Below are 27,290 nucleotides of genomic sequence, written 5' to 3'. Positions count from 1 at the left end.
AAATATAATTAGTATATACTAATGAAAATTATTAACAAACTTAATTTTATAAAAATGTGATGGTGTCATTTTTTTCCATCAAACAAAATGTCAGTAGTAAAATTAAGGCTCTGCCAAAAACTGGGTATATGATGGAAATTATCTATCTATCTATCTGTGTGTGTGTGTGTGTGTGTGTATATAAATATATATATAAACATATATATATATAAACACATATATATATAAACACAGACATATATTTTTCTTTAAGAATTGCTCTTCTTAAAAACATTTCCAACAAAACAATATGAAAAAAATTCAGTATAAAGATATACTAAGGACTCATGACAGTTGCCGAATAAGCACACAGTGCAAATACACCTATTTTAAAAGTTTGTAATAGTAACTACAGAAATTACATTGAAGTCATTTTATTTTTTTCTAATAAACTGCCAACAATATTTCAAAATGTTCCAGTTCTAGTGAAGGCTTATAGTCTGGTTTATACATTGGTTCAACATCTCTCAAAAACTATGTGAACATGTGTATCAATGGTAAACCACTGTTGTATATTTGACACAGAAGTTCTATTATATATCTAGTATAATACTTTGAAAAGATTTGCTTATAGTGAAAAGAATGATATAATTCTAAGTGGTAAAAGGAGGCTATAAACATATTTTATTATGATGTCAAATTAAAATTGTATATTTAATCTAGATTATCACACTTCTGTAGTCACAAGAATGACTTTATTTGAACGCTGTCATATTTTACTCAAGAAATCTAATCATCTGAGGTCATTCAAATGATAGTTTTCAATTCTCACAATAAGATAGAAAGTAGGTATTATTTCCATTTTAAAAAATTATAAAACTAAGGCATACAAATGTTGACTACTTGCATAGTTAACATCACAGAGTTAGTATATTCTCATTCATTATTGTTTTGAGCAGTTATTAGGATACTAATGCACACAGACTAGCAAATAAGAGAGCAAGTGAAAAAGAAAAGGGAGGAGGGAGGGAAGGATGGAAGAAAGAAAGAAAGTTTATATACAAAAAAGTTAATAGTAATTTATTCTATGAGATATGATTATGTTATCTTTGTTTTTTCTTGTTTTCTACTTTCAGAAGTCAGCATGTGTTATTTATAATTAGAAAAATGAATATCCTTAAATAAAGCCAGCTTTAGGTTTGAGTTCTCTATTAGTATTCTGATATAAATACAGTTTACATAGATCACAGTTGTTATTCTCTTTCCTGCTTATTGAAATTATTCAAATTAAATTATTATAAAGTCAATTAAAGAATAACATAGAATACTGCTGTTTCAAACTGTTTCTTTTTTCAAGAACATTTTAATTTTGATTTATAACCTTACACTTTTCTTTATGTTTGCAAACACTGGAGGTTAGTGTGACAAGTAGATACCAAGAGAGGGAGATTGTTTTTCTTTGTAAAGAGAAACAAACAAATGATTAATTTTAAATAGTGTGTCTGAATTATTTTGTTAGGTGTTAAAAATTAGCAATAATACATAAACCTCAACTTTTGATTTAGTATTCACTTTATTTATGAGACCCAAATAATTAGAATTACATTATAAGATAAAACTATTGATTTCAATGGAGTATGCAGTTGCTGTGGGAGAGGTTTGCCAATAGTGCTTTTCTAAGATATTACATTATTTCAAAAACAAATGTTTCTCTTTCCAGGTCTGAAATCCCTTGTAGGGGTCCTGATCCACTGCTTGAAGAAGCTTATTGGTGTCATTATCCTAACTCTGTTTTTTCTGAGCATATTTTCTCTAATTGGGATGGGGCTCTTCATGGGCAACTTGAAACATAAATGTTTTCGATGGCCCCAAGAGAATGAAAATGAAACCCTGCACAACAGAACTGGAAACCCATATTATACTCGAGGTAAGAATCACCTTGCCATGTATATCAAAAATTGAAACTTTTGTTAAAGGCAAAGCAGTCTTCCCAGAAATGTTGAACACTCAACATTTTGTTAGATTCCCAAAGGCGTTGGTTGAAAGGCAAGGATATTTGCTCTTTTCTTCACAATTGCAGAAAGGGATTTTAGCTTCTGCAGAGATCCAAATGGACTTCTACTGTGGTGCTAACTCATAATTACATATAGAATATCATTTCTTGCCTGTTTTTCAGAAACAGAAAACTTTTATTATTTGGAAGGAGAAAGATATGCTCTCCTTTGTGGCAACAGGACAGATGCTGGGTAGGTGGTATTAGTTTTATTCTATTAAATCATTATCACCTGTCAATAGTACTTAATGAAGGACTATTGCTTTTACCGTTGCTTCCCATTTTATTGTATTATCTCATTTCATCATCAAAACAATACTGAGAAGTTGTCTTAGTCTACTCGGGCTGCATTAACAAAATACCACAGACTGATTGGTTTAAAAACAACAGAAATGTATTACTCACCGTCGGGGAAGCTGAGAAGTCCAGATCAAGGTGCTGGGCCAGTTTGGTGTCTGGTGAAGGCCTGTCCTCTGGTCAATAGATGGCACCTTTTTGCTGTGTCCTCACATAGCAGACGAGGCCAAAGGTTTCTCTCAGGCCTTTTCTCTGGGGATATCGATCACATTCAAGAGGACTTCACCCTCGTGACCTAATCACCTATCAAAGGCCCCATCTCCTAATCACATTGGGAGTTAGAATTTCAATATGAATGTTGAGGGGACACAAACATTCAGACGATAGCAGAAGTATGCAATGTGGAATACTATTCATCCAATTTTATTAAAAAAGCAATAGGCAGCATAATTCAATGATTTCTTCAAGGTCTAGAAGCTAGTAAATGGCAGAGCTGGGACTTACACAAGAATCTTATCTTCTGTTTTCAAGAGTGCTCCAGAGCTAGTGAGAATGACCAAGAAAGACAATATAAATCTATCATTTGGAAAGAAGTTTTGGGAGAAAAGAAATATTAAAGATAGGCTGATGGGAGCCGCGATAGCTCGGGCTGGTTGTCCTGGCATGCAAAGAGGCAAGGTTGCATGTCCGAGGCCAACCTGGGCAACATTGAAAGCCTCACATCCATTTAAAAAAAATTAAAAAGATACGCTGATATTTCACTTATTTAATCTCTTATATGTTTTATGACTATAATTTACATTAATAAAAACCTCGTTCTTAAAATCAGCATTTCAAAATAATTCTTAAGTGAGATGACATAACTGTCATGTCTCATTGTCCTATAATTTCAGATGAAAATTACAATTCATAAAGGGGAAACAGGGCACTTCTCAGCAATGTGACTCATGTAATTCCCTCCTGTTGCTTTGCTTAGCTGGGATGACTTGGCAGCCATTTGTAAACTCAGTTCTTTCTTACACTCTGGTGCCCAGGTTAACAAAAGGCTTCTGGGGGAGGAGAGCATGAGTTATATGGTTTAGTTAAATTCAGGGGATTTTGACATTTTCTCACTTGCTCAGCACACATATATGTATGTATGTGTGTGTATATATATATATACACACATACATATATATACACATGTGTGTCGTGTATATATATGTATATATACACATGTGTGTCGTGTATATATATACATATATATATGTGTATGTGTATATATATAGTTTGAGACCGAGTCTTGTTCTGTTGCCCAGGCTGCAGTGCTGTGGCACAATCTGTGCTCATTGTAATCTCTGCCTCATGGGTTCAAGCAATTCTAGTGCCTCTGCCTCTCAAGTAGCTGGGATTACAGGCATGTGCCACCACTACTGGCTGATTTTTGTGTTTGTAGTAGAGATGGGTTTTCGCCATGTTGCCCAGGCTAGTCTTGACCTCTTGGGCTTAAGCGATCCACTCACCTTGGCCTCCCAAAGTGCTGAGGGTATAGGTATAAGCCAATGCACCCTGCGCCCGACCTCAGTACATATTTTTTTGCCCAGCTCCTGCTGGGCTCCCATTCTGTTCTCATATCCAAATGGTGAACCCATCTCTTTGTATCTGTCCCATCCCATTTCAGCTAATTCCTTTTGTGTACATTCCAAGCTCAAATATGACCCGAAATACATTTTGGATATATTTTGGATACACATGGTCATGGATATTCAGGATACAATGGTATATTTCAAGGCAAGAAGAGAAAGTCATGCAGTGTTTCACCTGCAGCAGTCATACCTGGCTGCATGGTAAACTATCCCAAAACAACAAGACAACAACAATACTTCATTTGCTCAGATAGTATGGGTCAGCAATGTAGCAAGTCCCAATGCACAAGTGATTTTTAAACCTCTCCTTGTTCCATTAAAACTACAGCAAGTAACATGACTAAACCCAAAATAATGTGAGGGAAAACTACACAAGGGCGTGGAGAGAGGAAGCATGATTTACTGGACTACCACTGTAATAATGGAACACAAGACCGAAACTCCCAAGTGGATAGAAATATGAGGACTCCCTAAAAGGAAATAAAATAAATATTTAATTTGATCTGCCTCCCCATGTGCAAATACTGCTTATAAATTATTGATGCGATAAATGTTTTCTCACCCTTAAATAATGGGTTCTAAGGGCTTTACATGAAGTCATTTGAAAATTATACCCTCAACCATTGCAGTTGTATTTGTATCAGTACTATTTTCCATCAGTTATACCTTCACTCTGATGTTCAGATATTTCCCCTTTAATATTGGAGTAGTAAAGATATAGTTAATACAAGGTATTTTATTCTTGAAAAATGATAAGATGATAGATTTTAAGTATTCTCACCACAAAAAAATAAGTATGTGAGGTATGCATATGCTAATTAGCTCCATTTGGCCATTCCACAATATATACATATTTCAAAACAGCATGTTGTACTTCACAAATATGTACAGTTTCTCTTTGTCAATGAAAAAATAAAGAAATACAAAAAAAATGGCTTGGCAAAAACCACTTTTCAGGCCCCTTTTTATTTTCGCTTAATTAACACTGTTCACTGTATCAACTTATAATCTAACTCATGTGTGACTTATTAGCAGGCAATTGTTTGGGAGCAGACATTACTCTCCCTGTGGAAGCGTGAGTTCTCTGTTACTCAGGACTGATGTTCTATATTTATGATTTGACCATAATCTGATAGTCACCTAATAGTAAGCAGGTTTTTTTCTTTGTCTTCTTTAGTCAGTGTCCTGAAGGATATGTGTGTGTAAAAGCTGGCATAAATCCTGATCAAGGCTTCACAAATTTTGACAGTTTTGGCTGGGCCTTATTTGCGCTATTTCGGTTAATGGCTCAGGATTACCCTGAAGTACTTTATCACCAGGTAAGAACAGAGAGAAATTGTACTGTACTTGGGAATGGCACCATGCCCTTGCTTCTAAGATAATGGTCAAATGTAATATAGTTTTTTAAATTTTTATGTGCAGAAGAATTGGAAGACAAAAGAAAAGAGAACTAGAATTACTGAATGTCAAATTATATGCTGGCCAAATTGCCAGGTGTATTATATCTTATTTAATCTTTGAAACAATTCTACAAGGTCAGAGAGAGAGAGAGAGAAGAAAGGAGAGAAAGAGAGAGAAGAGAGTGTGTGTATTTGTATGTGTGCTTTTTTTTTTTTTTTTTTTTTTTTTTTTTTTGAGACGGAGTCTCACTCTGTCACCCAGGCTGGAGTGCAGTGGCACAATATCAGCTCACTGCAAGCTCCGTCTCCCGGGTTCACACCATTCTCCTGCCTCAGCCTCCCGAGTAGCTAGGACTACAGGCGCACGCCACCTCACCCGGCTAATTTTTTGTATTTTCGGTAGAGATGGGGTTTCACCGTATTAGCCAGGATGGTCTTGATCTCCTGATCTCATGATCCTCCCGCCTCGGCCTCCCAAAGAGCTGGGATTACAGGTGTGAGCCACCTCGCCCAGCTGTGTGTGTGTGCTTTTTATATGAAGACACTAAGATTTAGAGAGGTCGAGTACCCTCCCAAAATTTATAGCAGTTGAACCTCCCAGATCTCAAATCACTGTCTTGTTTCAAAGCCTGTGATATTATGCATTTGGTAATCACTAAATAAATAACATATCTAGGTATTAATTCTTTAGTTGAAACATTTTGAATTTATGACATTACCATATCTTAAGCAATTATTTATTGAATATATACAGTGTCCTGTTTCTTTTTGTTCTTCTATTTCTTCTTATCCAGTTCAATATTCAACCATGTTCCATTTACAATAACAGAAGGCTTACTGTAATGAGAATTGAAATTCAAATTCTGAGAGTCTGTGTCCGTAACTAATTATGTATGTGTCATAGTTTCTCAGAAAGGTATGATATTCATGAAAATGGGGATTCAGTTTTTCTTCGAAGAGAAGTTCTATCATAGTAGAAAATAGTGTTATTTTCAAAGCAGCATTACTCTAACTTCTGAAGTTATTCACAGTTGAAGGAGAACATTCTTTATTTTTAAACAAACATACATACACATCCAGTCCATGCTTATTTTGGTTGACTTGATAAATTGTGGGCAATATATGTGTATATACGGGTCATTAATGATGATAGGCTAATATAATATATTTGGGGCACAGACAAAGTTTCATAATATATTGTTAAATGGAAATCAAATAGACCAAACATACATGCAGCATAATTGTATTTTTGGTAAAAAAAAAAAAAAAAGAAAATATTACAAGTGACATTTTTACACAAACTATATTTTTGTAATTTTGTTAGACTAGTACTTGCATTGGTATTTCCAGTCTCTTTGATAAGATTCAGTGCTTTCTCCAAAACACTAGGAGGTTCTTATTTCTAAAATAATCTTATTATCCTTCTTCTAAAAATCCTTCAGTGTTTTTCAAATTCCAACTCTATATGCATGATATATAGTGCCCTTCAAGGTCTCATCTGCCTACATCTCCTGATTTATTTCTTAACATACTCTAATATATACTCTCTGTTTAATTATTCAAAAGATTTGCTGCTTCCTAAATGAGCTTTTCTCATAATATCATATTTCCATGTATGTTGTACCCTCTCCCTAAATTTAAGTTTCCTCCTATCTGCCTTCAGTTTCAGGCTTCAAATTTATGCTGTGAAACCATGATTTCTTCCTTGAGCTTTTCCCTAAGCCCAGTGTAGGAGTAAGGCACATCCTACACTGGAATGCTACGGGCCACTATACTTTCCTTAGATTGTGGTGTTTTAGTTGCTTGTCCAGTTATTTTCCCACTTAGAGATGAACTACCTGAGAAACTACCTGCTAATTTTTTATCTATCTGAGAAAAAAATAAGTATTTTTGTCTTATTTTAATTTTTTTTGATTTCTCAGCATCTACACATAGCATTCTTAATGGAACTTTAATAAAAATATAAGTGAATATGTATGGGCTATATCACTGTATATGCTATAATAATACAGGTTTTGCTCTTCACTTATTGCCCCCAAAATGTATGAATTAATTTTCTTGTTAGCGTTTGTTTCAAGACAGTTCTTTCCCTCTACAAAAGAAATAGGGAACCAGTCTGGAAGTGTCCTGCCATTAGGGCCCTCAGGATCTTCATTACTGTACTCCAAGTTTTTGTTTGTTTGTTTGTTTCTTATACTTTAAGTTCTGGGATACATGTGCAGAATGTGCAGATTTGTTACTTAGGTATACATGTGCCATGGTGGTTTGTTGCACCCCATCAACTCATCATCTACATTAGGTATTTCTCCTAATGCTATCCCTCCCCTTCCTCCCACCCCCTGACAGGCCCCCTGGTACGTGATGTTCCCCTCCCTGTGCCCATATGTTCTCATTATTCAACTCCCATTTATGAGTGAGAATATGTGGTGTTTGGTTTTCTGTTCTTGTGTTAGTTTGCTGAGAATGATGGTTTCCAGCTTCATCCATGTGCCTGCAAAGGACATGAACTCATTCTTTTTCATGGCTGCATAGTATTCCGTGGTGTATATGTGCCACATTTTCTTTATCCAGTTTAACGTTGATGGGCATTGGGTTGGTTCCAAGTCTTTGCTATTGGGAATAGTGTACTCCAAGTTTTTACTGACTAATATGGATAGAGTTTGTTTTGATTTTGTCTAGATTTGTATCCTGAACATTGCCTTAAACTGAACTAATTATGGATAGGGAAATTTAGCAATTCTTCCCAAAGAGTATAGCATATGTTTTGGATATTATTGTTTTCCATTAATTCAAAATATATTTATTTTATCCAAGTATTCTGATATACTGTGGGTACAGAAATGAACAAAACAGTGTCAAACCTCAGGGAACAAAATTATGTTTACAGTATAGCTAATATTTATTGGGAACCTGGGATGTGCTAAGATCTTTGTGTATAATGTTTCATTTTATATTCATAAAAAACATTGAAATAGGGGCCATAGTTAGCCCCTATTTCAAACTAAAATGTAATAAAACTAGAAATTATGTACTGTTTTATGCTAACAAGAGTATATGCTTTTATGCTCCACTAGCATTATATAGTGGAGACAGCAAAAGTTCTGAATTCAGGCATTCCCTCATAAGCTGTGAGATCTTGGGAGCTTTTTTTCCTATCTGATTTTCATTTGTCTTCTGTATATTGAAATAATATTGAATAAGATAATAAACATAAAGTATAGTTGTCCTTCAGTATTCATGGGGGATCAGATCCAGGACCTCTGGTGGATACTAAAATCCATGAATTCTCAAGTCCCTTATGTAAAATGGCATCGAATTTGCATATGACCTACATACTTCTGTATAAATTGTCTCCTGTATAAGTTAAATTATCTCTAGATTACTCATAATACCTAATACAACGTAAATGCTATGTAAATACAGTCATGTGTTGCTTAATGACAGGGATACATTCTGAAAAATGTGTCATTAGGTGATTTCATCATTGTGTGAACATCATAGAGTGTACTTACACAAACCTGGATGATGTAGCCTACTATACACCTAGGCTATATAGTATAGCCTATTGATCCTAGGCGGCAAACCTGTACACCATGTAATTACACTGAATACTGTAGGCAATTGGAACACTGTGCCAAGTATTTGTATAGGTAGGCATATAAAAGATACAGTAAAAACATAGTATAAAAAACCAAAAAATTGATATGCCTATATAGAACAGCTCCTTTGGAATCTTTTGAGATCACTGTTGTATATGCTGCTGGTCATTGACCTAAATGTTATTATGTGGTATGAGACTGTATAGTTGTTACACTATATTGTTCATAATGACAAGATAAAAAGTCTATATGTTCAATATAGATAAAATTTTAATATGTATAATTTTGATGCGTGGTTGGTTGAATCCACAGACGTGGAACCCATGAATACTTGGAACCAACTCTATTTACTGATGTGCATGGCCTGAAGGGTACTTTTTTTTTTTTTTTTTTTGAGACATGGTCACTCTGTCACCCAAGCTGGAGTTCAGTAGTGTGATCATGGCTCACAGCAGCCTCAACCACCCTGGGCTCAGGTGATCCTCCCACCTCAGCCTCCTGAGTAGCTGGGACTACAGGCAAATGCCACCACATCCAGCTATTTTTTTTGTATTTTTAGTAGAGATGGGATTTGCAATGTACTTTATAATACCTATTCCTGACTGCTGAATGCACTACAATAAATAACAGGTACTTCAGTGGTAAAATATTTAACCAATCCTAAATAGGTTGCTCACTGTGATAACAGGGCTTATTAAAAATACTTTTAAAGACAAATAGACTCTAGGTCAAGAAATTATTTCTCATTGAATGTTTGAACTTTCTATTAATCTGTAAACATTCTTGATTGTTACATCCACACAATATTTTCTGTAGATAATACTTTTCTGTTAATTTAATTTCTCATTTGTTTCCTTAAATTTTGTTCATGTACTTTTGATCAATGAGGTTAAATCAATGGATAATATTTTATATTTGTAATGTTCTACTTATAATTTTTTAAATCTTTTAATTTTCTGATCTGTCTTAGGAAATTATTATGAAATAAAAAGCTAGTCAGTGCTGTGTTTGGCAATCTAAAATGTTGTATTTTGCTATCTATAAATGTCATCCACTGCAATGCCTTCATGTAAATGGATAATTTGACTTCCCCATGTAGCTTGTCTAAAGGTTCTTCACCAAAGCAGATACTTTGACAGGCAAAGAAATAGTCCTGCTCTCCATTCCTTGTAAAGACTAATTTTTTACTTTGCTGTGATTTTTCCATAAAGTAATAATCAGAAAAAAAATCTCCAAACTTTCTCTGACTTCATTAAACTTCATATATTTAAAGATTCTTCTGCGAAGAAAATAACTTTCCATGTTGAGGCTGTCCAGTTTCTATATCGAGAGATGACAATTATTTCAAATGTATTTTCTCTATCAATGAAGACATAAAAATCGAATACTTACCTTAAGTTAATTAAATTACTAATTTTCCCTTGGTTTTACAGCATATGTTTTATACCTTATGTGCAGGTCTCAAGTTCAAAAGGTTTTCATTTATTTCTTCAGGTGGAGCCAGTGCTTAAACAGTCTTATGATTACATTCCATTTATGACTATATTATTTTCCTAACAAAATTTTGCCTTTTATTTTAAAATAGGAGAATCCTGGCAGATAAATAACATTTTACTCTTTTGCCTTACTTTCTACCTTTCCTTAGATACTTTATGCTTCTGGGAAGGTCTACATGATATTTTTTGTTGTGGTAAGTTTTTTGTTTTCCTTTTATATGGCAAGTTTGTTCTTAGGCATACTTGCCATGGCCTATGAAGAAGAAAAGCAGAGAGTTGGTGAAATATCTAAGAAGATTGAACCAAAATTTCAACAGACTGGAAAAGAACTTCAAGAAGGAAATGAAACAGATGAGGTATCTATATCTATCTCTCTCTATATATATATATATTTTTTTTAATCTTGAAACAACAACCATTTATTTGCTCATGATTCTATGGCTTAGGCTCTGTTAAGACAGTTCATTGCTGGTCCCATGGTGGTCACAGATTCCAAAAAACAGCAGGGGAGCAAGCACCATGCCAAGTGCTTTAAGGCTCTGCTTGTGTCAACATTTGTTATTGTCCAGTGGGTAAAGCAAGTAACATGGCCAAGGTTAGAGTTAAGGTGGAAAGGGATTTCCTAAGGGTATAAATAAAAAGAAGGAAATTTGTGGCCATTTTTGCAAATAATCTACCACATTTATGATATTTTTTGTTTGGGTTTTAGTTCTTTTTCTCAGTGATGGTGGTGTTCTTTTATTTTTCTATGCAGTTTTAAATTTTTACATTTTTTATAATTTCAACCCTTTTTGGAATTTTAAATAGTTGCTTTATTAGAGCATCTTCTTATTATTATTATACTGGATGTATGTCCAGTTCTGGATATACGCCTAGAACGTGCAGGTTTGTTACATAGGTATACATGTGCCATGGTGGTTTGCCGCACCCATCAACCTGTCATCTACATTAGATATTTCTCCTAATGCTATCGCTCCCCTTGCCCCCACCCCCGACAGGTCCTGATGTGTGATGTTCCCCTCCCTGTGCCCATGTGCTCTCATTGTTCAACTTCCACTTATGAGTGAGAACATGCGGTGTTTGGTCTTCTTTTCCTGTGTTAGTTTGCTAAGAATGATGGTTTCCAGCTTCATCCATATCCCTGCAAAGGACGTGAACTCATTCTTTTTCATGGCTGCATAGTATTTCATGGTGTATATGTGCCACATTTTCTTTATGTAGTCTAACGATACTGGCAAACCAAATCCAGCAGCACATTAAAAAGCTTATCCTCCATGATCAAGTCGGCTTCATATCTGGGATGCAAGGCTGGTTCAAAATAAGTAAAACAATAAATGTAATCCATCACATAAACAGAATCAGTGGCAAAAACCACATGATTATCTCAATAGATGCAGAAAGGGCCTTCGATAAAATTCAACACCCCTTTATGCTAAAAACACTCAATAAACTAGGTATTGATGGAACATATCTCAAAATTTCAACTTTTAGATTCAGGGGCTACATGTGCAGGTTTGTTATGTGGGTATATTGTGTGACAGTGAGGCTTGTGGTACAAATGATCCCATCACCCAGGTAGTGTTTGGTACCCAACAAGCAGTTTTTCAGCCCTTGCCCTTCCCCTTCTCTTCCCCCTCTAGTAGTCCCCAAGGTCTGTTGTTCCCATTATTAGGTCCATGTTTGCCCAGTGCTGAGCCCCCACTTAGTAAGTGAGAACATGCAGTATTTAGTTTTCTGTTCCTGTGTTAATTCACTTAGGATAATGGCCTCCAGCTGCATCCATGTTGCTGCAAATGACATGGTTTCATTTTTTTTTTCTAATGCTTCTTAAAATCACAGTGCTAGAGGTGTCTTTTTAAGGTCTTGGAGTACATTGCCTTCTAATAGGTGTTTATATCTGTGTGTGGTACATAATCAGAAGATCAAAAAATATTTCAACAAGAGAGCTTGCTTTTGCTACAACTTTGAAAAATGTCTGGTGTTAATGCAAAAGTGACAGAACCTTCCATAATTTGGAAATTAGAAAGTACTAAAAGGATGGATAAAATTACAGTACTGAAGTTGTAGACAGAAATAAAATTACTTTATTGGCTTTCTAGTTCTTTCCAGAGGAAATGCACTATGTATCATAGTACAGGGAATTATTTTATTCCTGAAACAATTAAATCCAGATTAATAAAGCCTAGCAATGTTTTACTGTAATTGTCAATTACCTTAGTGTTGTGCTTTAATATTTTTTTCAGATTCTTTAGCCTCATAGCAAAAACTTTGGTCTATTAATTTGAAAGTATTGACAGAAGTAGCATTAAGGAAGTTTTCGAAAATTGTCTTTAAAAATCTAAACTGCCATAAGTGTGCTTAAAGAAACGACCAGATGGTAGAAAGCAAACAGAAGTAGCTTTCTAATATTCTGCAGGACCTGGCAATCTCACATCTCTTCTTTGAACTACCTTTCTGATAAATGGAAAAAAGGTCTATATTGAGCCAGAGAACAAAAAATAGAGAGAAGCCATACCCGGAGCCCTCTCTATAAAGAGATAAAAAGACAAGGGGAAAAGTAAAGGGCCGAGATACACTCTGCCACGAAGTGGAATATATAGTAAGGTACATTAATACCAAAGGTCCCTACTTAGTCAAAGAGGGAAATGTTAACTCCCCTGTATATAACCCTTTTATTAAGTCATGACCAGTCAAGAAGCTTTAGAAAGCTATTGTACCAAAAGGTGGAATCTGAACAACATGATGTAAGATCATACTGAATGACTCTGTAGCTACTTGTGTCCATAACATGCATACCATTGAACAAGAAGCAGTTGTGGACTGTGTGAAGAAAACATGTATAAAAAAGCCTGTTGAGTATTCCCATTATATATGAGTAAGCCACAGAAAAACAAATTTCAAAAGCTTTCTGTTTCTAAGAAATGAGTCCGGGGTCCTTCAGATTGAGTGATTAGGGTTTGAATGATATGTTGAATGTGTAATTTGTTCTGAAGTGGCATTTCACAATCTTAAGGGCTTATGGCTGCACTCAGTTGTATCCAAGAATGTAACAATACTTCTCTGATCCTAGAGGAAATGTTTTATTAACTCTTCTTATGAAGAACTTGGATATTTCCCAATTTTACCATATTTCCATTCATTTTTCTGCTCTGGATCCCATTTTCTGATTTTTATTAAAATTTTTGATGATAACCCATTTCTTTTCCTGGAAGATTCCTAGAACATTTTATCATGAAGAATTTTCTAGGAAGTAAGAGTATACATTATTTGTACAAGAATTTTCCTCTTTTATTTATAAATACAAAAAATTAGAAAAAATAATGTAAAATGGAACAAACTGAGGGCTCTACAGGTCACTGATCTGCTTGCAAACCAGTCAGATGTCAGTTCTGATGCTGGAATTGCCGGGATATTGCTTAGGTGCTTCATATCCTCATGTTATAGGAAAACTGTTGGTCATATTGGCTAAAAGCACAGCTCTGCAGTTAGGTAAATATGGGTTTCAGCCTAATTTAGCTACTTAATAGATGAATGATGTTTGCCAAGTTTGTTAGCTTTTCTAAACTTCAACTTTTTATCTGTAAAATGTATATAAAGAACCTGTCTTATGGGTTGTAGTGAGGTCCAAATGAAATAAATGCATGTAAAGCAGTAAGCAGTGCTTACACTATACTAAGCAACTGAAAAAATGTTATGAAGACTATTAATAAAATTATTATGACCTGTCAATATTATGCATCATGTAGAAGATAGCTTTTACACAAACTATTGCGGTCAGCAATCTATATTAAGAACACTTGATTTTTATGGAAAAAGTCAGATTGAATAAACTCACATTTTAGAAGTGAATTATCTCATAACAATATAATAACATTAATATCATGCAACATTTATTGCTTATTTACTATGTTTCAGACTCTATGCTAAATTTTTACATACACTGTTGCCTTTCTACTGTGACAACCCTTTGAGGTACTGGAATTATCTCAATATTTCACATAAGAAAACTGAGGTTCAGTCTCCAAAGTGGGAAATGTAGAACTAGCCATAATATTAAACAAGATATTAAAATGTTTATGTTATTATACTATAAAATGTAATTCATGTTAATAAAGTTCATAAATAATCAGTCGTTAATTATAGATAACACAACAAGGCAAACACAAGAAGGCATGGCTGTTTCAACAGAGAAACACCCAGCAACATAAAATTCTTGTCTTTGACTATATTTAGGGATAATTAAAATAACAATAAAAATGACGATAGCAGTCACATAAAATGTTCATTGAGTGTCAGATATGCACCAGACATATGATAAGTACCATCATGAATTTTCAAGTTTAATCCTCATTGAGGAGTTCCAGCTGCAGAGATTGATCTATACTCACTGATATTTGATTTCACAACACTGAGGAATAGAATCCATCATTTACCACTTCACTTCCTGGTTCTGGAGGTTCAGTGCTGAAACAGTTTCATTCCTTGCAGGTGAAACTTTCTTATGAATTGTCAACTACTGGCAAAATCTCAGGAAGATAATCATGTATATAAAATTGTAGAAATACAAATATTTTTAAAAAATATTTGCCACATTTAAAATGATAGTCATAATTCATCTAACGAATTAAAAAATGATTGACAATTGTACAAAGCACTGGATATAGTTTTAATAAATACAAATAGAGTGTCTATCTTCATGAAGCTAATTGTCTAATGGATAGATAGACTATCAAATTATCATAAGCACTAAATTGTATCTGAAGGACAAAAAAGTATGTGTTTCTAGCTATTATGGAATAGAAAACACAAAATACCAGATACAGTATATTCTTCCTAAAATTTAAGTCTAATAAGCATCTTGATCCAATTGCTTTTTTTTCTCAGAGACTGTAAGAGAGGAATACATTAAATTACACTGAAATGATATAATCTTCCAAATAAAGAATGTGAAAAAGTCTAAAGTATAAGCAACCCAGAATCTTTAAAAAATAAATCATGTTGGAAAAAATAAATTAAAATTACAAGATAATTGATAAAACTGCCAAGTAAATGTTTGGACCTTGTTTGTATTTTGATTAGAACAAATCAACTGTAATGATGTTTTTGAGTAATTAATTGAGTATAATTTGAGTATTGGTTAATATTAAGGAACTACTAATTTTGCTAATTGTGATAATGGTGTTGTGATTTATATTTTTAATATTTTATCTGAAAAGTGTATTATCTCTGAAATTTATTTAAAATAAATATTTCAGAAAATAAGTAGAGTGAAGAATAAATGAAAAAGGAAAAATAGACCGTTAATAATTGTTGAGGCTGGATATTGGTTTACTTGGTGGTTCACATTATTCTCTGCTGTAATAAATTAAAGGAAACTGGGGCAAGTGGAATGAAGCAGAGAGGCATGGTCCTTTGAGGGCCTTTTGTAAAGGATTCTCTGAGTCGGAAAAGGTTTCTATGAGAAACTGACACTTGAGCTGAGATGTGAAGAATGTGTCCAGGCTAAATAGATGGAGTGGGCAGGGTGAGTCAGAGAAGTAAAAAGGCCAGCATGGCTGCAGGAAAGAGTAACCCTGAGTCCATGACAAACTTGTCAGATATTCAGGTAAATGTGAGACATGTGACTAAGTTCTTCCTTATTACTACCTCCCCTCCAAAAAATACTTAAACTAGTTTTGAGAAAAAGAATCCTAGCCCCCTTTTCCAGTTTAATTTTAATATTGGGTTGTCAAAAGTTCAGGCATATGCCCTTATTAGCTCTTAAATATCCACAGAGGAAGGGTGTTGAGTAACAATCCTCTCAATTTTCACTGTAAAATAGCTATATCCTTAGTATTTGACCAATGTGTGGGCATTTATTCAGTATTTATAAGAAGCTCAATCAAGGTAAATATATTACTAGACAGACCTGTGGTTTATTCATTTCATATTCTAAAATCTATCCATAGTTGAAGCCAAATTAGTAGAGAATTGAGCACGGACTATATCAACGACAATATTATTACCATGTACTTTATTCCCCATTCCCCACCCTGGACAGTTATCTTTACTGAATTGCTTCTTAATGTGATTCCAACAAACGTTGTCCCTATCTGAAACAGCTCTATGAAGAGTAATTAATTCATCTCCATTAAGGATATATTCAAGGATATTATTCAGTATGTCACACAGTGTCATCTTTATGAGAGATACATATAAGAAATCCCCGTCGGATCTTAATAACAAAAAATTACTTCTATTGGTTTTTAATCTCACGAAAATTTGGAATTGCATAAATTATAACTTACATTTTATGTAATCTTATAGTTCAGCAAAAAATAGTTTCTAGAATAAGCATAGTTTAAACAAACAAACAGAAAATCTAACGCTTACATCCTGAACTTTTTTGAGACAGAGTCTCACTCTGTCGCCAGGCTGGAGTGCAGTGGCGCGATCTGGTCTCACTGCAACCTCTGCCTCCCAGGTTCAAGCGACTCTCCTGCCTCAGCCTCCCGAGTAGCTGGGACTATAGGCACGCCCTAACACATCCAGCTAATTTTTGTATTTTTAGTAGAGACGGGGTTTCACCGTGTTGGCCAGGATGGCCTTGATCTCCTGACCTCGTGATCTGCTCGCCTCGGCCTCCCAAAATGCTGGGATTACAGGCGTGAGCCACCACACCCGTCCACATCCTGAACTTTCAGATTACTTTTTTTAAAAATTTCTTTTTTTTTCCTCAACTTTTATTTTAGATTCAAGGGTACATGTGCAGGTGTTACATGGGCAAATTGCATGTCACTGAGGTTTGGTGTAGGAATGATCCTATCACCCAGGTAGTGAGCGATAGGTAGTCCTTCAACCCTTGCCCACCCTCAAGCCTTCCCCCTCTAGTAGTCCCCAGTGCCCGATGTCTATTGTTCCCATCTTAATGTCCATGTGTACACAAAGTTTAGCTGTCACTTAAAAGTGAGAACGTACGGTATTTGGTCTTCTGTTTCTGCATTAACTGGCTTAGGATAATGGACTCCAGCTGCGTTCATGTTCATCAAGCTGCAAAGGACATGATTTTGTTCTTTTTTAGAGTGGTATAGTATTCCAGGGTACTACATTTTCTTTATTTAGTCTACTGTTAATGGGCATCTGGATTGATCCCTTGTCCTTGCTGTTGTGAATAGTGCTGTGATTAACATACAAGTGAATGTGTCTTTTTGGTAGAATGATTTGTATTCCTTTGGGTATATACTCAGTATTGGGGGTGCTGGCTCTAATGGTAACTCTGTTTTAAGTTGTTTGAGAAATATCCAAACTGCTTTCCACATTGGCTGAACTTACATTCCCACTAGCAGTGTACAAGCATTCCAATTTCTCCACAACCTCACCAACATCTGTTTGGTTTTTTTTTTTTTTTTTTTGGTCTTTTTAGTAATAGTCCTTCTTACCGGTGGGAGATGATTTCTTATTGTGGTTTTGAATTTCATTTCTCTAATGATTACTGAGGTTGAGCATTTTATCATGTATGTGTTGACCACAGTATACCTTCTTTGGGGAAGTGTCTGTTCAGGTACTTTACCCACTGGAAAAAAAAGAGGGACTGGAGCTCTGTAGACCTGCAGAGTCTGTCGCTGGTCTGAGGAAACACAGTATGCAGTATAATTCGCTTTATCCTCCTCTAGCTCTGGTATTTGTGAAATTACAGGAGGCTTGACTGATAGTGAAATAATATAATGATTTCCATGGTATCTATTATGCCATCTAAGATATACCACAGCAGAACTTGCCAACCAGAATGTTGGGTTGGGTATTGGCAAGCCTCAACCATTAACTCCCTCAGTGCTGGGACAGTGGCAGCCCTTATGTCAGTTAACTCTATTCAAGAGCAGCCTTTACCTCAAGTTAACAAATATACAGATACTATCATCCTTTGCTTGTGTCAAATGTAAAAACAGGGATCACTATAGTGTAATATCATCCATCCATTGTCTGGTTCTAAAAATTTAAATTCAAATACTGTTTTACATCTGATCACTGGAAACATCTATGACCACACTCCTCAGAGTTATCAATGCATAGAACTTGTAATATCTACAACAAAGCCTGGGAGTTTTAACTGTCTTACCAATGTAAAATCAGTAAAGCAGAAGATCTCTTAAAACCATTATTCAAGAGACATGATAAACAGAAATAAGTAATTATCTTACAGAATTATGCCTGTCCTACTCATTTAATATCATACATGGTCTATCTAAGACAACCCTTATAAATCCATTCCATTACTTGTTATTCTTCAAGACTTATTATCACAATGCCAAATAATTTTTTATTTTATCAAGAGCGTTTACAAAGTTATAAAGTTAACATTATCCTAACAAAATTTAAGATGTTAGAAAAATACTCTGTTATTACTTAGTACTATGTTTCCTGATTTGATATTTTGCAATAATCCTAAACTATGTATTGAATTACTTGTCAAATATGGATCATACCACAACCATTTCCTGGTCTTTGCTCCTTTTGTATTTGACCTCAGACCTCACAGTATAAAATTTTATTTAATTTTAAGAACTCCTAAATCAGTTTAATAACTGCCTAAAGATTGGCAAGTGATAGAACCCAAAAATTCTTTTGGAACACTATTAGTGGGATTATAAGTTAGTACAGCCATTATGGAAACAGTATGGAGGTTCCTCAAAAAACTAAAAATAGAGCTACCATATCATCCAGGGATCCCACTGCAGGGTATGTACTCAAAAGAAAGAAAGTCAGCATATTGAAGAAATATCTGTACTCCCACGTTTATTGCAGTATTATTCACAATAGCCAAGACATGAATAAACTTAAGTGTCTATCAATGGACACATGAATAAATAAAATATAGTATATACACAATGGAGTATTATTCAGCCATTAAAAAGAATAAAGTCTTGTCATTTGCAGCAACATGGATGGAACTTGAGGTTATGTTAAGTGAAATAAGCCAGGCGCAGAAAGACCAACTTCACATGTTTTCAGTCATATGTGGGAGCTAAAAATGTGGATCTCATAAAAGTAGATAGTTTATTGGTGGTTACCAGAGCCTGCAAAGGGTGTGTATGAGGGGGTATGAAGAGAGGTTAGCTAATGGCTACAAAAAATATGGTTAAATAGAAGGAATAAGATCTAGTGTTCAATAGTATAGTACAGTGACTCTAATTAATAATTTATTATATAATTCAAAATAGCTATAGGAGAGGAATTGAAATGTTATCAATACAAAGAAAATATAAATGTTTCAGATGATATGTATTCCAATTAACCTGACTTGATCATTACACATTGCATGCATGTATGAAAATACCACATATACCCCTCAAATATGTACAATGATTATGTATCAATTTAATAAAAAGAAAAGACTCCGGGAGAATAAGTGGCATTTTTAGCAAGGCTGTGCACCTTCTTGTAGTCTTGGACCTGCAAAGACAGGAAGCCAGTATTAAACCATCAAATTCCTTTTCAGGCCAAGACCATACAAATAGAAATGAAGAAAAGGTCACCAATTTCCACAGACACGTCATTGGATGTGTTGGAAGATGCTACTCTCAGACATAAGGAAGGTAAAGTACTAAATAATTAGATACTCACTATTGAAGGTACTACTCATAAAATTCACTTTTAAAGAAATTCAGCAATTTCTTCAGAATCTTAGATGGTAATAACAAAAATTTAAGAAATATTTGAGAATATTAGGATAAACCATGTATAAAAATTTTAGAATCATGGTGTTTTAAACATTGGAAAGAGTGACCAAAGAGTACCAAATAATTTTCTTTGTTTAACATTAAAAACATATTGACATATTAACTTGTGACTAAATATAGAGATTGTGGTATATAACATTAATATCTCAAGGTCCCTTCTAGACTTATCTCTATATTTTTATGTGTAACAGATAATTATTTATCATGGACAATATCAAAAGGCATTAATTTGTAAAGCATGTAAATCTAGACATTGTAAGTCACAATGTTCTCAACTATGTTCCATATTTGTTTTCTTGAGAGATGTCCCTACATTTTTCTTCTAATACACAGTTCGCTTCATTTTCTTTTGTCTAAGCCAAGCATGAAGACAATAGAGGAAATTCAATTCATTCAGCTTTTTTATTTTCACACACAGATTTTTTTAAATTAAACTTTAAGTTCTGGGATACATGTGCAGGACGTGCAGGTTTGCTACACAGGTATACATGTGCCATTATGATCTGCTGCGTCCATCAACCTATCATCCAGGTCTTAAGCTCCGCATGCATTAGGCACTTTTCCCAATGTTCTCCCTTCCTTTGCCCCCTACCCACCGACAGGTCCCTGCATGTGATGCCCTCCTCCCTGTGTCCATGTGTTCTCATTGTTCAACTAACTCCCACCCATGAGTGAGGACATGCGGTGTTTGGTTCCTGTTCCTGTGTTAGTTTGCTGAGAATGATGGTTTCCAGCTTCATCCATGTCCCTGCAAAGGACATAAACTCATTCTTTTTTATGGCTGCATAGTGTTCCATAGTGTATATATGCCACATTTTCTTTATTTAGTTTATCATTGATGTGTTTTTGGGCTGGTTCCAAGTCTTTGCTATTGTGAATAGCGCTGCAATGAACATACGTGTGCATGTGTCTTTATGGTAGAACGATTCATAATCCCTTGGATATATACCCAGTAATGAGACTGCTGGGTCAAATGGTATTTCTGGTTCTAGATCCTTGAGGAATCGCCACACTGTCTTCCACAATGGTTGAGCTAATTTACATTCCCACCAACAGTGTAAAAGCTTTCTTATTTCTCCACATCCTTACCCGCATCTGTTGTTTCCTGACTTTTTAATGAGCGCAATTCTAACAGGCGTGAAATGGTGTCTCATTGTGGTTTTGATTTGCATTTCTGTAATGACTAGTGATGATGAGCTTTTTTTCATATGTTTGTTGGCCACACAAATGTCTTCTTTTGAGAAGTATCTGTTCATATCCTTCGCCCACTTTTTGATGGAGTTTTTTCTTGTAAATTTATTTAAGTTCCTTGAAGATTCTGGATATTAGACCTTTGCCAGATGGATAGATTGCAAAAATTTTCTCCCATTCTGTAGGTTGTCTGTTCACTCTGATGATAGTTTCTTTTGCTGTGCAGAAGCTCTTTAGTTTGATTAGATCCCATTTGTCAATTTTGGCTTTTGTTGTCATTGCTTTTGGTGTTTTAGTCATGAATGCTTTGCCCATGCCTGTGTTCTGAATCGTATTGCCTAGGTTTTCTTCTAGGTTTTTATGGTTTTAGGTTTCACATTTAAGTCTTTAATCTATCTTGAGTTAGTTTTTGTATATGGTGGAAGGATGGGGTCCAGTTTCTGTTTTCTGCATATGGCTAGCCAATTTTCCCAGCACCATTTATTAAATAGGGAATCCTTTCCCCATCGCTTGTTTTTGTCGAATCCAGCAGCACGTCAAAAAGCTTATCCACCATAATCAAGTCGGCTTCATCCTGGGGATGCAAGGCTGTGATTAGTTGTCTCACACCAAGATGATTAGCAACATGGACACACATGTGAAGTGGGTTAAGGAGCAGAAAGTTTAACAGACAAAAAAGAAAAAAGAGAGAGAGAGAAAGCTTCCTCGTGCTGAGAAAGTGGGTCGCCCAAGAGAGGGTTTCCCTTCATTCAGTTTTTTATTAGGATAGAGTATTTCTGTTTTTGAATTCCATATCAGAATTCTATCCTCAAATCTCCTTTTGCATGCAAAAGTCAAAATTGTCTATTAGTTCGTTAGAACTTTAAACAATTTGCGAATGTTTAACCTTCCTCCCTCCCTCCCTCCCTCCCCTCTTCCTTCCTTCCTTCCTTCTTTCCTTCCTTCCTTACTTTTTTCCTTTTTTCCTTTTTTCTTTTGGCAGAGTCTCACTCTGTTGCCCAGGCTTGAGTACAGTGGCACAATCTCAGCTTGCTGCAACCTCTGCCTCCCAGGTTCAAGCAATTCTCCTCCCTCAGCCTCCCGAGTAGCTGGGGTTACAGGCACCCACCACCACACCCAACTATTTTTTGTATTTTTTGTAGAGACAAAGTTTCACTATATTGACAAGGCTGGTCTCGAACTCCTGAACTTAAGTGATTCACCCACCTCGGCTTCCCAAAGTGCTGGGATTACAGGCATGAGCCACTGCACCCGGCCAGAATGTTTAACTTTGGTATTCTTTCATTTCAGAACTTGAAAAATCCAAGAAGATATGCTCATTATACTGGTATAAGTTTGCTAAAACTTTCTTGATCTGGAATTGTTCTCCCTGTTGGTTAAAATTGAAAGAGTTTGTCCATAGGATTATAATGGCACCATTTACTGATCTTTTCCTTATCATATGCATAATTTTAAACGTATGTTTTCTGACCTTGGAGCATTATCCAATGAGTAAACAAACTAACACTCTTCTCAACATTGGAAACCTGGTAAGACTCTCATTGTACATTATTTTCATTTGCAGTTTCTTAGTTATCATTGAACTTTTCTTTGTTCATCATTATTCCCATTATTTTATTCTGTAACTCCAATATGCATAATTATTGAATGAAGCATTGTGTTTATGCTTTATCCCTCCAACCCCTGCTTTCTAAATGTTCTTATCATTGAATAGTTTTACAGCTGGAATTTAAAATTCCCCAGTTTAAATTTGGGATTCCTAGCCAGATGCTTGGCAGTTACATTACATGGAAATTATTTATTGCCCCTCCCTTCCCAAATATACAGTCTCTTGGTACCATTAGCTCATAGATCAGAGTAGGGCAGAGGTGAAATAACAGGCACCTGACTCCTGAATTCTTAATTCTGATTAAAACAGCAGTTGGCCCTGTCTGTTCTAACCATGTATTTTTGCCCAGGATTGGAACTTACCATTTTAGCCTGGTATTTTTGAGATTCACCAGTCCTTTTTCACATACAATGCAAAAGACAAAACATATTCCTGTGAGTTTAAAAATAAGTCACATTCAAGCAAATGTATATTGTTTAAATGTATTTTCTTTCACCATTGTTGTTGTTTAGTTGCTTGGTACTAATAAAAACAGCCAAACTGCTAGAAGTTTCAAATTATACATTTATTTGGTACCAAAACAGCAATTTAGTGATTTCTGCCAGTACAGTTTTTAAAGGACAGCTTCCATAGGTTCATGCTGTTTTCTCAGAGGTTGAAAAATTAAATATCGTATCATGTACTCTGTACCTCAAAAGTAACTATTCAAAATTGAAAGGTCTTCACCCTGAAATATTCTTTTATTTTCTTCGAGGATGAATTTATTAAAATAATAAAAGATTCCGTATATAGTGTTTGACATTAGATTGTTAAATAAAGTGTATGAGTCTGTCCTTACAATGCAGACTCTACAACTAACCAGATCTTGACAGAGAAGCTGTGAAGAATGTGACAGTGACAAGGAAACAGTGTGTGTCACAGATTTTGTGTGTGAAGATTCTGATACAGCTATTGGAATCATATTCTCACCTATGTATTTGGTTTTGATTTAGGTTTTCATTGGAATTTTCACAGCAGAAATGATTTTTAAAATAATTGCAATGCATCCATATGGGTATTTCCAAGTAGGTTGGAACATTTTTGATAGCATGATAGTGTTCCATGGTTTAATAGAACTTTGTCTAGCAAATGTTGCAGGAATGGCTCTTCTTCGATTATTCAGGATGGTAAGTAGAATCCAATACCTAACTTTTATTTGATCAAAGTTTATCTCAGTGTCTGCAGACATAAAATGGGGTTACAGTAATACCTATCCCATTGGGACATTGGGAGTATTAAATGAATTGATTAGTATATAAAGAGTTTATTGCCAAGGAAAGAGTAAGCAGTCTCCAATGCTGTTATTTGACCACAGTGTTAAAAGAAATAATGCCATATAAGCAGCAAATTTGAGATACAGTTTTAGGAAGCAGGGTCAGGGTAACTGAGTACATTTTGGAAAGCAAGAAAATGAGGAGTCTCCAAAGTAGAATGCTAATATGTCACCAAGAAGCCGAAATAAGTGAGTGTTTCTAAATGTCAGGTATAAAGGAAGACCAGTCAGACCAGGAGAATGTTATTATGATAATTATTAGGTAAAAATTAGTGTATGTCTATGGGGTAGGGTAATGGTGAGACTCAGAAAATTAAACAAGGGAATAATGTTTTGAGAATATTGTTTATTGAAATGATATGCTTTAGATAAGTTATACATGGTCACATTCTGGTGACAGGTTGAAGGAATGTAGCAGGAATTAAGAACAATTAAGTCCATTTAATCTTATTCTAATGGTTACTTCCTAGAGGGCAGCTCATTCAGAATCCTGTCTTAGATCCTCATCCATAACCTTTTCTAATGAATAAGAGAAATATATACAGGATGTTGTCACCAAATTTATGGATGAAACAACACTGGCAATTGCAGAAAATGTGCTAAAAGATAGCATCAAAATATTTTAAAGGCTAGTAATAGACTGAATTTAAGATGATTAATTTTTTTCATAGATAAATGTAAGATCTCACTGTTGAGTTCAGAAAGACAGCTGAACACTAGAAAAAGTCAAGAAGTGAGGCCAGGAATTTGGAACCAGCCTGGGCAACATAGTGAGACTCCAATTCTAAAAAAAAATAAAAAATTAGTCACAGTGGTGGTTCATGTCTGTAGTGTCAGCTACTCAGGAGGCTAAGGTGGGAGGATCACTTGGGCCTAGGAGTTGGAGGCTGCAGTGAGCTATGATTGTGCTTCTGCACTCAGTCTGGGTGACAGAGAGAGACTCTGTCAAACAAACAAAAAAAATTGAAAAGAAAGTGTCAGGAAGGTATAGCCTATATAAAAATGACGTATGAGATCTAATCGACGGTAAGTTTACTGTGATACAGTGACCAAAAATATTAAGGTAATCTTGTTCTGTATAAATAGAAATTTGAAAAAATCTAGTGAAAGGAAGGGGACTATTCAATATAAACCTAGAATGTTGTGTTTGGTCTTTGACATGTTATTTTAAAAGGGAAATACATGATAGTACCTTCATCAGAATCCACTGGATCCTGAAAGACTTTCAATATCATTTTCATGTCAATGTATAGGAAAAATGTGGAAAAATATTCAATATATTTTGAAAAGCAAAAACAAAGAATGGATACTTGCCCTAACAGTTAATAAAATATAAAGCTAGAGGAATTGTAACAGTATAATGCTTAATGGGAATTGACAAATACATCAGTAGAAGAGGATATGTATAGACTGAATATACAAAATTATAGGATATTTAAGATGTATTAAGAATTTGTCACAAAATGAATGTTCAGTAGTTAATATTAATCATGCTTAAAACTCTAAAGGCTATATATGTATATGTGTATAACACTGTACCTTGTAATATACACTGACCAAGTTTTTTGTCATTTGTTTCTTGTTCTTGATTTTACATTGCTCTATTAGTTAAGAATTTTCAAGTTGGGAAAGTATTGGCCAACATTCCAGATTTTGATGTGGTCTCTTAGTAACTCATGGGTGGCCCTGAAAGACTTGGTCCTGTTGTTGTTCACATTCATCTTCTTTTCTGCTGCATTCGGCATGAAGCTGTTTGGTAAGAATTATGAAGAATTTGTCTGCCACATAGACAAAGACTGTCAACTCCCACGCTGGCACATGCATGACTTTTTCCACTCCTTCCTGAATGTGTTCCGAATTCTCTGTGGAGAGTGGGTAGAGACCTTGTGGGACTGTATGGAGGTTGCAGGCCAATCCTGGTGTATTCCTTTTTACCTGATGGTCATTTTAATTGGAAATTTACTGGTAAGTAGTCAATTCTTTTACATTTTCCATGAAAACTGGTATAAGGTAGTTTGGTATTTTCATGATGTGCATTGATGGGATCTAATGGTCTGTAACTGTGGTAGTCCAATAGAGTAATCCACTAGCCAGATGTGGGCATTATCAACTGATATATGATTAGTTCCATTTGAAATGTGCTGTAAATGTAGAATATGCACCAGATTTGAAGTCTTACACAAAAAATGATGTGAACTATTTCATTAATAATTTTTATATTGAATGCATTTTTTAATGATAATATAGTAGGTCCTCCTTATGCTCAGTTGCACTGTATGTGGTTTCAGTTGCCTGTGGTCAGCCATGGTCTGAAAACATCCAGTGGAAAATTCCAGAAATATAAAACTCATAAGTTTTAAATTGCATGTCATTCTGGGTAGTGTAATGGAATCTCCTGCCATACCACTCTGTCCTGCTCTGGGCATGAAACATCCCTTTGTCTAGCATTTCATGGTGTATACGCCACCTATTGGTCCTTTAGCAGCTGTCTGGGCTGTCAGATCATGTAGTACGCATGGGGTTTGGTACCATCCTCTGCTTCTGGCATCCACTGGGGGTCTTGGGATTTATCTGCCCTGGATAAAGGGGGACTACTGTATTTGTATTTAACTAAATACAAATACTGTTAGTTAAATACAAATACAATAGTCTCCCTTTATTTATTTGTATTTAGTTAAATACAAATGTTTGTATTTATTGTATACAAATTGTATATTGTATTTAACTAAATATATTTGTTAAATAAAATGTATTAGTAAAATTAATTTTGCCTGTTTTTCTGTGCTTTCTGTGTGGCCACTGGAAATGTAAAATTGCATGTATGATTGCATCATATTTCCATTAGATAGCCCTAGCTTCTAACCTTGCTACTCAATGTAATATTGGCATCATGTGGGAGGTGGTTAGAAATGCAGACTCCCAGACCCCAATCCCAGACCTATGCAAGCGTAATCTACATTGTAACACTGTTCCCAGGTGATTTGTGTGCCCATTAAATTTTGAGAAGCACTTA

General features: G+C 35.0%; 1 protein-coding gene across 1 annotated transcript in view; it reads left to right on the top strand.

Moving 5' to 3' along the window:
• SCN7A (sodium voltage-gated channel alpha subunit 7) overlaps positions 1–27,290 on the top strand; it is a 90,693-nt gene that overhangs the window by 26,649 nt on the left and 36,754 nt on the right. The window contains exons 7-14 of the mRNA XM_019021647.4: positions 1,700–1,906; positions 2,156–2,225; positions 5,132–5,273; positions 10,599–10,805; positions 19,925–20,021; positions 22,647–22,885; positions 23,958–24,131; positions 25,886–26,242. Coding sequence (XP_018877192.3) covers positions 1,700–1,906; positions 2,156–2,225; positions 5,132–5,273; positions 10,599–10,805; positions 19,925–20,021; positions 22,647–22,885; positions 23,958–24,131; positions 25,886–26,242 — 1,493 coding nt within the window. The remainder of the gene's footprint in view (positions 1–1,699; positions 1,907–2,155; positions 2,226–5,131; positions 5,274–10,598; positions 10,806–19,924; positions 20,022–22,646; positions 22,886–23,957; positions 24,132–25,885; positions 26,243–27,290) is intronic.

The sequence above is a fragment of the Gorilla gorilla genome, chromosome 11, assembly GCF_029281585.2.
Source record: "Gorilla gorilla gorilla isolate KB3781 chromosome 11, NHGRI_mGorGor1-v2.1_pri, whole genome shotgun sequence".
NCBI classification, from domain to species: Eukaryota; Metazoa; Chordata; class Mammalia; order Primates; family Hominidae; genus Gorilla; species Gorilla gorilla.
The sequence above is the reverse complement of the archived record's forward strand: the minus strand, read 5'-3'. Positions and strand labels throughout refer to the sequence as shown.